The sequence below is a fragment of the Cherax quadricarinatus genome, chromosome 4 (assembly GCF_038502225.1).
Source record: "Cherax quadricarinatus isolate ZL_2023a chromosome 4, ASM3850222v1, whole genome shotgun sequence".
Classification (NCBI taxonomy): domain Eukaryota; kingdom Metazoa; phylum Arthropoda; class Malacostraca; order Decapoda; family Parastacidae; genus Cherax; species Cherax quadricarinatus.
The window spans coordinates 141181-157921 of record NC_091295.1 but is presented as its reverse complement, the minus strand read 5'-3'; the positions used below and the strand labels follow the sequence as shown (position 1 = coordinate 157921).

At 49.3% G+C, this 16741-nt stretch overlaps 1 protein-coding gene across 8 annotated transcripts in view; it reads left to right on the top strand.

Moving 5' to 3' along the window:
* Positions 1-5796, top strand: part of LOC128684243 (voltage-gated potassium channel subunit beta-1) — a 621311-nt gene extending 615515 nt beyond the window's left edge. For all 8 annotated transcript variants that reach the window (XM_070093873.1, XM_070093861.1, XM_070093853.1 and 5 more), the window contains one exon: positions 5537-5796. In XM_070093873.1, coding sequence (XP_069949974.1) covers positions 5537-5784 — 248 coding nt within the window. In that variant the 3' untranslated portion in view covers positions 5785-5796. The remainder of the gene's footprint in view (positions 1-5536) is intronic.
* Positions 5797-16741: the final 10945 nt, after the last annotated feature.

The following is a 16741-nucleotide window of genomic DNA, read 5'->3' as shown; positions in this document are numbered from 1 at the left end:
CTACTACTACTACTACTACTACTACTACTACTACTACTACTACTACTACTACTACTACTACTACTACTACTACTACTACTACTACTACTACTACTACTACTACTACTACTACTACTACTACTACTACTACTACTACTACTACTACTACTACTACTACTACTACTACTACTACTACTACTACTACTACTACTACTACTACTACTACTACTACTACTACTACTACTACTACTACTACTACTACTACTACTACTACTACTACTACTACTACTACTACTACTACTACTACTACTACTACTACTACTACTACTACTACTACTACTACTACTACTACTACTACTACTACTACTACTACTACTACTACTACTACTACTACTACTACTACTACTACTACTACTACTACTACTACTACTACTACTACTACTACTACTACTACTACTACTACTACTACTACTACTACTACTACTACTACTACTACTACTACTACTACTACTACTACTACTACTACTACTACTACTACTACTACTACTACTACTACTACTACTACTACTACTACTACTACTACTACTACTACTACTACTACTACTACTACTACTACTACTACTACTACTACTACTACTACTACTACTACTACTACTACTACTACTACTACTACTACTACTACTACTACTACTACTACTACTACTACTACTACTACTACTACTACTACTACTACTACTACTACTACTACTACTACTACTACTACTACTACTACTACTACTACTACTACTACTACTACTACTACTACTACTACTACTACTACTACTACTACTACTACTACTACTACTACTACTACTACTACTACTACTACTACTACTACTACTACTACTACTACTACTACTACTACTACTACTACTACTACTACTACTACTACTACTACTACTACTACTACTACTACTACTACTACTACTACTACTACTACTACTACTACTACTACTACTACTACTACTACTACTACTACTACTACTACTACTACTACTACTACTACTACTACTACTACTACTACTACTACTACTACTACTACTACTACTACTACTACTACTACTACTACTACTACTACTACTACTACTACTACTACTACTACTACTACTACTACTACTACTACTACTACTACTACTACTACTACTACTACTACTACTACTACTACTACTACTACTACTACTACTACTACTACTACTACTACTACTACTACTACTACTACTACTACTACTACTACTACTACTACTACTACTACTACTACTACTACTACTACTACTACTACTACTACTACTACTACTACTACTACTACTACTACTACTACTACTACTACTACTACTACTACTACTACTACTACTACTACTACTACTACTACTACTACTACTACTACTACTACTACTACTACTACTACTACTACTACTACTACTACTACTACTACTACTACTACTACTACTACTACTACTACTACTACTACTACTACTACTACTACTACTACTACTACTACTACTACTACTACTACTACTACTACTACTACTACTACTACTACTACTACTACTACTACTACTACTACTACTACTACTACTACTACTACTACTACTACTACTACTACTACTACTACTACTACTACTACTACTACTACTACTACTACTACTACTACTACTACTACTACCACCACTACTACTACTACTACTACTACTACTACTACTACCACCACTACTACTACTACTACTACTACTACTACTACCACTACTACTACTACTACTACTACTACTACTACTGTGTATATACTGTGAGAGGTATATCTCTGTGTATATACTGTGAGAGGTATATCTCTGTGTATATACTGTGAGAGGTATATCTCTGTGTATATACTGTGAGAGGTATATCTCTGTGTATATACTGTGAGAGGTATATCTCTGTGTATATACTGTGAGAGGTATATCTCTGTGTATATACTGTGAGAGGTATATCTCTGTGTATATACTGTGAGAGGTGTATCTATGTGTATATACTGTGATAGGTATATCTCTGTGTATATAGTGTGAGAGGTATATCTATGTGTATATACTGTGAGAGGTATATCTCTGTGTATATAGTGTATGGTTTAGAAAGACACGTAAGCAAACACTATAACATTTATTAGAAAACGTTTCGGTCCTGGGACCTTGATCACTTCTAACATACAGAAGTAGAAAGACATTATATATATAGGCGGAGAGTGAGATGTAACGCACGTGACCTGAGGAATGTCATAAGAACATAAGAATGGAGGAACACTGTAGAAGGCCTACTGGCTCATGCGAGGCAGGTCTTAATCAGAACAACCTCTACCTATGATGAGGACGGGTAGACGATGAAATCATGTGACTCCTGTGTTGTTGGGTTGGTGCTGCTTAAGTATCATGTATGCCAATGTTTTTGAAATTTTGTAGTTTCCAGTGTTGCGTTCTATAGTGTCGGTGACGGCGATTAGTGAGGCTTCTAGGCACCGTCGGCGTCTGAGGTCTGGTTCGGTGAGAACGAGTTGTGCCTCATTCCAGTTCATCAAATGCCCCGTGGAGTCTCTGTGGAGGACACAGGCGTACCTTACATCGTCTCTGTTAGAGGCATTTCGATGATCATTCAGGCGGACTGCAAGATCTCTGCCTGTCTCGCCTACATATTTCTTGGGACAGAACCCACAGGGGATAGTGTAGACGCCTGCTGTAGAAGTTAGAGGTGTGGGGCTGCGTTTCGTAGTGAGGTCTTTGATAGATGATGTGTTTATGGTGGAAACGTTGATGTTACTCATAGCAAGTGCCCGGCGAGTATTCGTGGCAACATCGCCACATGGGAGTACTATGAACTGCTTAGGGGGCTGTTCCATGGGCGGTTTGTTGAGGATAGCTTGTGCCTTGAGTCTGCAATCTCGGATGAAAAAAGATGGGAACTGAAGACGTGTAAAGGCTTGTGTTATGTAAGTGCATTCTTCTTCTAGAAAACAAGGGCTGGAGATGCGAAGAGCTCTCCACTAAGAGGACTCCTCTCTTAGTGCGGGTATCTTGGTGTGAATAAAAGTGTATAAGATCGTCCTTGTTGGTAGGTTTTCTATACACTTTGAAGAGAAGTTTGTCACTGTCGGGAGATCTGCACAGTAGAAAGTCAAGGAAAGGAAGTTTGCCATCATTTTCGAGTTCAAGTGTAAACTTTATTGATGGTTCAACTGCATTGATCTTGTTGAGAAGGGCCTGGATATTGAGACGTCTCGGATAGAAAACCAATATATCATCAACGTATCTTAGCCAGGTAACGGTGTTGGGAATGAGGGTGCTGAATTTCTGTCTCCAAGTTTTCCATGAAGAGGTTGGCAAGCACAGCACTGAGCGGGCTGCCCATTGCCATCCCAAAGCATTGTTTGTAACAGTTGTCCTGATACTTGAAGAAGTTGAAATTAACACAAAGTTCCACTAGATTGATGAAATCTAGAAGAGGTAAAGGGAGGTCGTGGTTTTCAGTGAGCCTCTGTCTCAGAATGTTGAGTGCAGCGTCAGTAGGAACGTTGGTAAAGAGGGCTGTGACATCGAAGGAAGCCATGCTTTTGTTTTTGACATTCAGGTTGGAAATTCGGGAGAGAAGGTCACCTGAGTGTTTGAGGTGGGCTTGACTGATGGTGCCCAGAAGCGCTGAAAGGTATTTGGCAAGGTGGCCGGCTAGTCTGTGTGGTGCACTCCCTATGCCCGAAGTGATAGGCCGTAGTGGGATGCCAGGTTTGTGTGTGTCTTAGGAAGGCCATACAGGCGTGCTGGTTTCGGTTGACCTGGTAAAAGTTTAAGTAGTTTTTTGCCTTGTTCTGATTTTCGTAAGATGCTACGAGCCTTTTGAAGGAAAGTCTGGGTACTTTGAAGTAGCACTGATTCCGATACAGGCTGGTATGTGTTGGCATCGTTGAGAAGATTTAAAACTTTATTGTTGTAGTCGACAGTGTTGAGCAACACCACACCACCTCCTTTGTCAGCGGTTGTAATGACGATATCATCGTTGTTGGCCAAGTTCCTGAGTGCTTGGATGTATCTTCTGGGAATGACCGGTCTTGAAGGCTCAGTAGCTGCAGCAGTGATAATTCCTTGAACAAAGCCTTTTTGAAACTCGGAGCCTCCGAAAGGTTGGTTCTTGGTTACCATATCCACCAGATGATGTTTCTTGTTGATGCCGGTAGTAAACTTGAGCCCTAGGCTGAGGGCTTCTGTCTCGGTGACGGTTAGTGTATAGGAAGATAAGTTATTTATGATTTCTGGTCGTCCCATTTCGCTCCATTTGCTGTGGGAGCACAGGTCTTGTAGTTTTCGTGATAGCTTCAATTTCTGTTGGATGTTGGCAGTGGTAACTTGGCTGAGTATATATTCTGCAGTCCTGTCAGGAGTAGGAAGTGAAGCACGAATCTGAGCGGCACGTAATGAGGCCTCCTTCTGAGCATGTCGCAGTTCATCAGAGCTTTCTCTAAGGTAGGCGTAAACAGCAGGAGAGAAAGGGTGTCTAGATGTGGTCAGTTGTCGAGGAGTGGACCGTGGTACCACCATCTCAGCAAGACAGTCTTCTAGGAAGATGTGTCGGTTCCGAAGACTATTAGCTTTGAGTAAGAGAGAAAGGAATCCTCTGTATGCTATGTCCATAGTGTGTTGCAGTGTCAGACAAGATGGTATAAACCTTGGTAATAAATACCGACAAGTTGGTTTAGGAAGACACGTAAGCAAACACTGTGACATATTTATTAGAAAACGTTTCGGTCCTGGGACCTTGATCACTTCTAACATACAGAGGTTGAAAGACATTATATATATACACTCTCCGCCTATATATATAATGTCTTTCTACCTCTGTATGTTAGAAGTGATCAAGGTCCCAGGACCGAAACGTTTTCTAATAAATATGTCATAGTGTTTGCTTACGTGTCTTTCTAAACCAACTTGTCGGTATTTATTACCAAGGTTTATACCATATAGTGTATATACTGTGAGAGGTATATCTCTGTGCATATGCTGTGAGAGGTATATCTCTGTATATATTCTGTGAGAGGTATATCGCTGTGTATATACTGTGAGAGTTATAGCTCTGTGTATATACTGTTCTTCAAGTTTCTCCTATGTATGGACCGATGAAGCCACTGTGTGGCGAAACGTTTCCTCAATAAAGATACCCAAGAGTTGCACATGTGTCTAATTTATCAACGTGTCGCTTCCCTGAACCATTCATCTACAACACTAGACACTGCTGGCTGGCCAAAACTTTCCAGTATTAAAATTCCCAAATATTGCATAAGTGTCTAAATTACCAACTTGTCGGTTTTCTAGACCACTTATTTCAAACCCACTTATTTCTAGACCGCTAATTTCTAAACCATTTATTTCTAAAAGACTTATTTCTAAACCACTTACATCTAAACCACTGTCTACTTACTTCTAAATAATATATTTCTAAAAGATTAATTTCTAAACCACTTCAAAAACACTAACTTTTAAACCACTTATTCCCAAACCATTAATTTCAGAGGTTGTAAGAGCGACTTCACACTGCATAGATCAAGGTTGGTGCATGTACTGGGGTACGTCACGATGGTCAGCAGTGGAGATCATGGAAGCCTGGACCAACTGTCGACAGTTCAACTGCATAACTCCCATCGTAGAGCAGAGTGAATATCACCTCTTCTGTCGAGGCAAGACAGAGCTCTACCTGCCTGAGATGTACAATAAGATCGGTGAGTACCTGCTTTATGGTAGTATTATCAGCTTTATGTGACGTTGAGGGCCCGTGGTCCCTATACGACACTACAGTGGGTCATGTGTCACAGTGGTGGAGGCTCCATGCTGCCTCCACTAATACAGTGGTGGAGGCTCCATGCTGCCTCCACTAATACAGTGGTGGAGGCTCCATGCTGCCTCCAAAAATACAGTGGTGGAGGCTCAATACTGCCTCCACTAACACAGTGGTGGAGGCTCCATGCTGCCTCCACTAATACAAAGGTGGAGGGTCCATGCTGCCTCCACTAATACAGTGGTGGAGGCTTCATGCTGCCTCCACTAATACAGTGGTGGAGGCTCCATGCTGCCTCCACTAATACAGTGGTGGAGCCTCCATGCTGCCTCCACTAATACAGTGGTGCAGGCTCCATGATGCCTCCACTAATACAGTGGTGGAGGCCCCATGCTGCCTCCACTAATACAGTGGTGGAGGCTCCATGCTGCCTCCACTAATACAGTGGTGGAGGCTCCAGGCTGCCTCCAATAATACAGTGGTGGAGGCTCCAGGCTGCCTCCAATAATACAGTGGTGGAGGCTCAATACTGCCTCCACTAATACAGTGGTGGAGGCTCCATGCTGCCTACAATGGTGGAGGGTCCACTCTGCCTCCACTAATACAGTGGTGGAGGCTCCATGCTGTCTCCACTAATATATTGCCTCCACTAATACAGTGGAGGCTCCATGCTGCTGCATCCACTAAACAGTGATGGAGGCTTCAGTGGTGGAGGCTCCATGCTGCCTCCACTAATACAGTGGTGGAGGCTCCATGCTGCCACCACTAATACAGTGGTGGAGGAGGCTTCATGCTTCATGCTCCTCCACTAATACAGTGGTGGAGGCTCCATGCTGCCTCCACTAATACAGTGGTGGAGGCTTCATACTGCCTCCACTAATACAGTGGTGAAGGCTCCATGCTGAGTCCACTAACACAGTGGTGGAGGCTCCATGCTGCCTCCCCTAATACAGTGGGGGAGGCTCCATGCTGCCTCCACTAATACAGTGGTGGAGGCTCCATGCTGCCTCCACTAATACAGTGGTGTAGGCTCCATGCTGCCTCCACTAATACAGTGGTGGAGGCTTCATGCTGCCTCCACTAATACAGTGGTGGAGGCTCCATGCTGAGTCCACTAATACAGTGGTGGAGGCTCCATGCTGCCTCCACTAATACAGTGGTGGAGGCTCCATGCTGCCTCCACTAATACAGTGGTGGAGGCTCCATGCTGCCTCCACTAATACAGTGGTGTAGGCTCCATGATGCCTCCACTAATACAGTGGTGGAGGCCCCATGCTGCCTCCACTAATACAGTGGTGGAGGATCCATGCTGCCTCCACTAATACAGTGGTGGAGGCTTCATGCTGCCTCCACTAATACAGTGGTGGAGGCTCCATGCTGCCTCCACTAATACAGTGGTGGAGGCTCCATGCTGCCTCCACTAATACAGTGGTGGAGGCTCCATGCTGCCTCCACTAATACAGTGGTGGAGGCTTCATGCTGCCTCCACTAATACAGTGATGGAGGCTTCATGCTGCCTCCACTAATATATTGGTGGAGGCTCCATGCTGCCTTCACTAATACAGTGGTGGAGGCTCCATGCTGCCTCCACTAATACAGTGGTGGAGGCTCCATGCTGCCTCCACTAATACAGTGGTGGAGGCTCCATGCTGCCTCCACTAATACAGTGGTGGAGGCTCCATGCAGCCTCCACTAATACAGTGGTGTAGGCTCCATGATGCCTCCACGAATACAGTGGTGGAGGCTCCATGCTGCCTCCACTAATACAGTGGTGTAGGCTCCATGCTGCCTCCACTAATACAGTGGTGGAGGCCCCATCCTGCCTCCACTAATACAGTGGTGGAGGCTTCATGCTGCCTCCACTAATACATTGGTGGAGGCTCCATGCTGCCTCCACTAATACAGTGGTGGAGGCTCCATGCTGTCTCCACTAATACAGTGGAGGAGGCTCCATGCTGCCTCCACTAATACAGTGGTGGAGGCCCCATACTGCCTCCACTAATACAGTGGTGGAGGTTTCATACTGCCTCCACTAATACAGTGGTGGAGGCTCCATGCTGACACCACTAATGCAGTGGTGGAGGCTCCATGCTGCCTCTACTAATACAGTGGTGGAGGCTCCATGCTGCCTCCACTAATACAGTGGTGGAGGCTCCATGCTGCCTCCACTAATACAGTGGTGGAGGCTCCATGCTGCCTCCACTAATACAGTGGTGGAGGCTCCATGCTGCCTCCACTAATACAGTGGTGGAGGCTCCATGCTGCCTCCACTAATACAGTGGTGGAGGCTCCATGCTGCCTCCACTAATACAGTGGTGGAGGCTCAATACTGCCTCCACTAATACAGTGGTAGAGGCTCCATGCTACCTCCACTAATACAATGGTGGAAGATCCATGCTGCCTCCACTAATACAGTGGTGGAGGCTCCATGCTGCCTCCACTAATACAGTGGTGGAGGCTCCATGCTGCCTCCACTAATACAGTGGTGGAGGCTTCATGCTGCCTCCACTAATACAGTGGTGGAGGACTCCATGCTTCCTCCACTAATACAGTGATGGAGGATCCATGCTGCCTCCACTAATACAGTGGTGGAGGCTCCATGCTGCCTCCACTAATACAGTGGTGGAGGCTTCATGCTGCCTCCACTAACACAGTGGTGGAGGCTCCATGCTGCCTCCACTAATACAGTGGTTTAGGTTTCATGCTGCCTCCACTAATACAGTGGTGGAGGCTCCATGCTGCCTCCACTAATACAGTGGTGGAGGCTCCATGCTGCCTCCACTAATACAGTGGTGGAGGCTCCATGCTGCCTCCACTAATACAGTGGTGGAGGCTCCATGCTGCCTCCACTAATACAGTGGTGGAGGCTCCATGCTGCCTCCACTAATACTGAGGCTCCAACTAATACAGTGGTGGAGGCTCCATACTGCCTCCACTAATACAGTGGTGGAGGCTCCATGCTGCCTCCACTAATACAGTGGTGGAGGCTCCATGCTGCCTCCACTAATACCTCCATGCTGCCTATAATACAGTGCTGGAGGCTCCATGCTGCCTCCACTAATACAGTGGTGGAGGCTCCATGCTGCCTCCATTAATACAGTGGTGGAGGCTCCATGCTGCCTCCACTAATACAGTGGTGGAGGCTTCATGCTGCCTCCAATAATACAGTGGTGGAGGCTCCATGCTGAGTCCACTAATACAGTGGTGGAGGCTCCATGCTGCCTCTCCTAATACAGTGGTGGAGGTTCCATGCTGCCTCCACTAATACAGCGGTGGAGGCTCCATGCTGCCTCCACTAATACAGTGGTAGAGGCTCCATGCTGCCTCCACTAATACAGTGGTGGAGGATCCATGCTGCCTCCACTGATACAGTGGTGGAGGCTCCATGCTGCCCCACTAATACAGTGGTGGAGGCTCCATGCTGCCTCCACTAATACAGTGGTGGAGGCTCCATGCTGCCTCCACTAATACAGTGGTGGAGGCCTCATACTTCCTCCACTAATACAGTGGTGGAGGATCATGCTGCCTCCACTAATACAGTGGTGGAGGCTCCATGCTGCCTCCACTAATACAGTGGTGGAAGCTCCATGCTGCCTCCACTAATACAGTGGTGGAGGCTCCATGCTGCCTCCACTAATACAGTGGTGGAGGCTCCATGCTGCCTCCACTAATACAGTGGTCTAGGCTCCATGCTGCCTCCACTAATACAGTGCTGGAGGCTCAATACTGCCTCCACTAATACAGTGGTGGAGGTTCCATGCTGCCTCTAGTAATACAATGGTGGAGGCTCCATGCTGCCTCCACTAATACATGGTGGAGGCTCCATGCTGCCTCCATTAATACAGTGGTGGAGGCTCCATGCTGCCTCCATTAATACAGTGCTGGAGGCTTCATGCTGCCTCCACTAATACAGTGGTGGAGGCTCCATGCTGCCTCCACTAATACAGTGGTGGAGGCTTCATGCTGCCTCCAATAATACAGTGGTGGAGGCTCCATGCTGAGTCCACTAATACAGTGGTGGAGGCTCCATGCTGCCTCCACTAATACAGTGGTGTATGCTCCATGCTGCCTCAACTAATACAGTGGTGGAGGCCCCATGCTGCCTCCACTAATACAGTGGTGGAGGCTCCATGCTGCCTCCACTAATACAGTGGTGGAGGCTCCATGCTGCCTCCACTAATACAGTGGTGGAGGCTCCAGGCTGCCTCCAATAATACAGTGGTGGAGGCTCAATACTGCCTCCACTAATACAGTGGTGGAGGCTCCATGCTGCGTCAACTAATACAATGGTGGAGGGTCCACTCTGCCTCCACTAATACAGTGGTGGAGGCTCCATGCTGCCTCCACTAATACAGTGGTGGAGGCTCCATGCTGCCTCCACTAATACAGTGGTAGAGGCTCCATGCTGCCTCCACTAATATAGTGGTGGAGGCTTCATGCTGCATCCACTAATACAGTGATGGAGGCTTCATGCTGCCTCCACTAATATATTGGTGGAGGCTCCATGCTGCCTCCACTAATACAGTGGTGGAGGCTCCATGCTGCCACCACTAATACAGTGGTGGAGGCTCCATGCTGCCTCCACTAATACAGTGGTGGAGGCTTCATGCTGCCTCCACTAACACAGTGGTGGAGGCTCCATGCTGCCTCCACTAATACAGTGGTGGAGGCTTCATGCTGCCTCCACTAATACAGTGGTGGAGGCTCCATGCTAAGTCCACTAATACAGTGGTGGAGGCCCCATGCTGCCTCCCCTAATACAGTGGTGGAGGCTCCATGCTGCCTCCACTAATACAGTGGTGGAGGCTCCATGCTGCCTCCACTAATACAGTGGTGTAGGCTCCATGCTGCCTCCACTAATACAGTGGTGGAGGCTTCATGCTGCCTCCACTAATACAGTGGTGGAGGCTCCATGCTGTCCACTAATACCTCCACTAATACAGTGGTGGAGGCTCCATGCTGCCTCCCCTAATACAGTGGTGGAGGCTCCATGCTGCCTCCCCTAAAACAGTGGTGGAGGCCCCATGCTGCCTCTACTAATACAGTGGTGGAGGATCCATGCTGCCTCCACTAATACAGTGGGGGAGGATTCATGCTGCCTCCACTAATACAGTAGTGGAGGCTTCATGCTGCCTCCACTAATATATTGGTGGAGGCTCCATGCTGCCTCCACTAATACAGTGGTGGAGGCTCCATGCTGCCTCCACTAATACAGTGGTGGAGGCTCCATGCTGCCTCCACTAATACAGTGGTGGAGGCTTCATGCTGCCTCCACTAATACAGTGGTGGAGGCTCCATGCTGAGTCCACTAATACAGTGGTGGAGGCTCCATACTGCCTCCCCTAATACAGTGGTGGAGGCTCCATGCTGCCTCCACTAATACAGTGGTGGAGGCTCCATGCTGCCTCCACTAATACAGTGGTGGAGGCTCCATGCTGCCTCGACTAATCGACTAATACAGTGGTGGAGGCTCCATGCTGCCTCCACTAATACAGTGGTGGAGGCTCCATGCTGCCTCCACTAATACAGTGGTGGAGGCTCAATACTGCCACCACTAATACAGTGGTGGAGGCTCCATGCTACCTCCACTAATACAATGGTGGAAGATCCATGCTGCCTCCACTAATACAGTGGTGGAGGCTCCATGCTGCCTCCACTAATACAGTGGTGGAGGCTCCATGCTGCCTCCACTAATACAGTGGTGTAGGCTCCATGCTGCCTCCACTAATACAGTGGTGGAGGCCCCATACTTCCTCCACTAATACAGTGGTGGAGGATCCATGCTGCCTCCACTAATACAGTGGTGGAGGCTTCATGCTGCCTCCACTAATACAGTGGTGGAGGCTTCATGCTGCCTCCACTAATATATTGGTGGAGGCTCCATGCTGCCTCCACTAATACAGTGGTGGAGGCTCCATGCTGCCTCCACTAATACAGTGGTGGAGGCTCCATGCTGCCTCCACTAATACAGTGGTGGAGGCTCCATGCTGCCTCCACTAATACAGTGGTGGAGGCTCCATGCTGCCTCCACTAATACAGTGGTTGAGGCTTCATGCTGCCTCCACTAATACAGTGGTGGAGGCTCCATGCTGAGTCCACTAATACAGTGGTGGAGGCTCCATGCTGCCTCCCCTAATACAGTGGTGGAGGCTCCATGCTGCCTCCACTAATACAGTGGTGGAGGCTCCATGCTGCCTCGACTAATACAGAGGTGGAGGCTCCATGCTGCCTCCACTAATACAGTGGTGGAGGCTCCATGCTGCCTCCACTAATACAGTGGTGGAGGCTCCATGCAGCCTCCACTAATACGGTGGTGGAGGCTCAATACTGCCTCCACAAATACAGTTGTGGAGGCTCCATGCTGCCTCCACTAATACAATGCTGGAGGCTCCATGCTGCCTCCACTAATACAGTGGTGGAGGCTCCATGCTGCCTCCACTAATACAGTGGTGGAGGCTCCATGCTGCCTCCACTAATACAGTGGTGGAGGCTCCATGCTGCCTCCACTAATACAGTGGTGGAGGCTCCATGCTGCCTCCACTAATACAGTGGTGGAGGCTCCATGCTGCCTCCACTAATACAGTGGTGGAGGCTCCATGCTGCCTCCACTAATACAGTGGTGTAGGCTCCATGCTGCCTTCACTAATACAGTGGTGGAGGCTCAATACTGCCTCCACTAATACAGTGGTGGAGGCTCCATGCTGCCTCCAGTAATACAATGGTGGAGGCTCCATGCTGCCTCCACTAATAAAGTGATGGAGGCTTCATGCTGCCTCCATTAATTCAGTGGTGGAGGCTCCATGCTTCCTCCACTAATACAGTGGTGGAGGCTCCATGCTGCCTCCTCTAATACAGTGGTGGAGGCTCCATGCTGCCTCCACTAATACAGTGGTGGAGGCTCCATGCTGCCTCCACTAATACAGTGGTGGAGGCTCCATGCTGCCTCCACTAATACAGTGGTGGAGGCTCCATGCTGCCTCCACTAATACAGTGGTGGAGGCTCCATGCTGCCTCCACTAATACAGTGGTGGAGGCTCCATGCTGCCTCCACTAATACAGTGGTGGAGGCTCCATGCTACCTCCACTAATACAGTGGTGGAGGCTCCATGCTGCCTCCACTAATACAGTGGTGGAGGCTCCATGCTGCCTCCACTAATACAGTGGTGGAGGCTAATACAGTAGTGGAGTCTCCATGTTGCCTCCACTAATACAGTGGTGGAGGCTCCATGCTGCCTCCACTAATACAGTGGTGGAGGCTCCATGCTGCCTCCACTAATACAGTGGTGGAGGCTCCATGCTGCCTCCACTAATACAGTGGTGGAGGCTCCATGCTGCCTCCACTAATACAGTGGTGGAGGCTCCATGCTGCCTCCACTAATACAGTGGTGGAGGCTCCATGCTGCCTCCACTAATACAGTGGTGGAGGCTCCATGCTGCCTCCACTAATACAGTGGTGTAGGCTCCATGCTGCCTCCACTAATACAGTGGTGGAGGCTCAATACTGCCTCCACTAATACAGTGGTGGAGGCTCCATGCTGCCTCCACTAATACAGTGGTGGAGGCTTCATGCTGCCTCCACTAATACAGTGGTGGAGGCTCCATGCTGCCTCCACTAATACAGTGGTGGAGGCTCCATGCTGCCTCCACTAATACAGTGGTGGAGGCTCCATGCTGCCTCCACTAATACAGTGGTGGAGGCTCCATGCTGCCTCCACTAATACAGTGGTGGAGGCTTCATGCTGCCTCTACTCATACAGTGGTGGAGGCTGCCTCCACTAATACAGTGGTGGAGGCTCCATGCTCCCTCCACTAATACAGTGGTGTATGCTCCATGCTGCCTCCACTAATACAGTGGTGGAGGCTCCATGCTGCCTCCACTATTACAGTGGTGGAGGCTCCATGCTGCCTCCACTAATACAGTGGTGGAGGCTCCATGCTGCCTCCACTAATACAGTGGTGGAGGCTCCATGCTGCCTCCAATAATACAGTGGTGGAGGCTCCATGCTGCCTCCACTAATACAGTGGTGGAGGCTCCATGCTGCCTCCTCTAATACAGTGGTGGAGGCTCCATGCTTCCTCCACTAATACAGTGGTGGAGGCTCCATGCTGCCTCCACTAATACAGTGGTGGAGGCTCCATGCTGCCTCCACTAATACAGTGGTGGAGGCTCCATGCTGCCTCCACTAATACAGTGGTGGAGGCTCCATGCTGCCTCCACTAATACAGTGGTGGAGGCTCCATGCTGCCTCCACTAATACAGTGGTGGAGGCTCCATGCTGCCTCCACTAATACAGTGGTGGAGGCTCCATGCTGCCTCCACTAATACAGTGGTGGAGGCTCCATGCTGCCTCCACTAATACAGTGGTGGAGGCTCCATGCTGCCTCCACTAATACAGTGGTGGAGGCTCCATGCTGCCTCCACTAATACAGTGGTGGAGGCTCCATGCTGCCTCCACTAATACAGTGGTGGAGGCTCCATGCTGCCTCCACTAATACAGTGGTGGAGGCTCCATGCTGCCTCCACTAATACAGTGGTGGAGGCTCCATGCTGCCTCCACTAATACAGTGGTGGAGGCTCCATGCTGCCTCCACTAATACAGTGGTGGAGGCTCCATGCTGCCTCCACTAATACAGTGGTGGAGGCTCCATGCTGCCTCCACTAATACAGTGGTGGAGGCTCCATGCTGCCTCCACTAATACAGTGGTGGAGGCTCCATGCTGCCTCCACTAATACAGTGGTGGAGTCTCCATGCTGCCTCCACTAATACAGTGGTGGAGGCTCCATGCTGCCTCCACTAATACAGTGGTGGAGGCTTCATGCTGCCTCCACTAATACAGTGGTGGAGGCTTCATGCTGCCTCCACTAATACAGTGGTGGAGGCTTCATGCTGCCTCTACTAATACAGTGGTGGAGGCTCCATGCTGCCTCCACTAATACAGTGGTGGAGGCTCCATGCTGCCTCCACTAATACAGTGGTGGAGGCTCCATGCTGCCTCCACTAATACAGTGGTGGAGGCTCCATGCTGCCTCCACTAATACAGTGGTGGAGGCTCCATGCTGCCTCCACTAATACAGTGGTGGAGGCTCCATGCTGCCTCCACTAATACAGTGGTGGAGGCTCCATGCTGCCTCCACTAATACAGTGGTGGAGGCTCCATGCTGCCTCCACTAATACAGTGGTGGAGGCTCCATGCTGCCTCCACTAATACAGTGGTGGAGGCTCCATGCTGCCTCCACTAATACAGTGGTGGAGGTTCCATGCTGCCTCCACTAATACAGTGGTGGAGGCTCCATGCAGCCTCCACTAATACAGTGGTGGAGGCTCAATACTGCCTCCACTAATACAGTGGTGGAGGCTCCATGCTGCCTCCACAAATACAATGCTGGAGGCTCCATGCTGCCTCTACTAATACAGTGGTGGAGGCTCCATGCTGCCTCCATTAAAACAGTGGTGGAGGCTCCATGCTGCCTCCACTAATACAGTGGTGTAGGCTCCATGCTGCCTCCATTAATACAGTGGTGGAGGCTCCATGCTGCCCCCACTAATACAGTAGTGGAGTCTCCATGTTGCCTCCTCTAATACAGTGGTGGAGGCTCCATGCTGCCTCCGCTAATACAGTGGTTTAGGTTTCATGCTGCCTCCACTAATACAGTGGTGGAGGCTCAATGCTGCCTCCACTAATACAGTGGTGGAGGCTCCATGCTGCCTCCACTAATAGAGTGGTGGAGGCTCCATGCTGCCTCCACTAATACAGTGGTGGAGGCTCCATGCTGCCTCCACTAATACAGTGGTGGAGGCTCCATGCTGCCTCCACTAATACAGTGGTCTAGGCTCCATGCTGCCTCCACTAATACAGTGGTGGAGGCTCAATACTGCCTCCACTAATACAGTGGTGGAGGCTCCATGCTGCCTCTAGTAATACAATGGTGGAGGCTCCATGCTGCCTCCACTAATACATGGTGGAGGCTCCATGCTGCCTCCATTAATACAGTGGTGGAGGCTCCATGCTGCCTCCACTAATACAGTGCTGGAGGCTTCATGCTGCCTCCACTAATACAGTGGTGGAGGCTCCATGCTGCCTCCACTAATACAGTGGTGGAGGCTTCATGCTGCCTCCAATAATACAGTGGTGGAGGCTCCATGCTGAGTCCACTAATACAGTGGTGGAGGCTCCATGCTGCCTCTCCTAATACAGTGGTGGAGGTTCCATGCTGCCTCCACTAATACAGTGGTGGAGGCTCCATGCAGCCTCCACTAATACAGTGGTGTAGGCTCCATGCTGCCTCCACTAATACAGTGGTGGAGGCCCCATGCTGCCTCCACTAATACAGTGGTGGAGGCTCCATGCTGCCCCCACTAATACAGTAGTGGAGTCTCCATGTTGCCTCCTCTAATACAGTGGTGGAGGCTCCATGCTGCCTCCACTAATACAGTGGTTTAGGTTTCATGCTTCCTCCACTAATACAGTGGTGGAGGCTCAATGCTGCCTCCACTAATACAGTGGTGGAGGCTCCATGCTGCCTCCACTAATACAGTGGTGGAGGCTCCATGCTGCCTCCACTAATACAGTGGTGGAGGCTCCATGCTGCCTCCACTAATACAGTGGTGGAGGCTCCATGCTGCCTCCACTAATACAGTGGTCTAGGCTCCATGCTGCCTCCACTAATACAGTGGTGGAGGCTCAATACTGCCTCCACTAATACAGTGGTGGAGGCTCCATGCTGCCTCTAGTAATACAATGGTGGAGGCTCCATGCTGCCTCCACTAATACATGGTGGAGGCTCCATGCTGCCTCCATTAATACAGTGGTGGAGGCTCCATGCTGCCTCCACTAATACAGTGCTGGAGGCTTCATGCTGCCTCCACTAATACAGTGGTGGAGGCTCCATGCTGCCTCCACTAATACAGTGGTGGAGGCTTCATGCTGCCTCCAATAATAC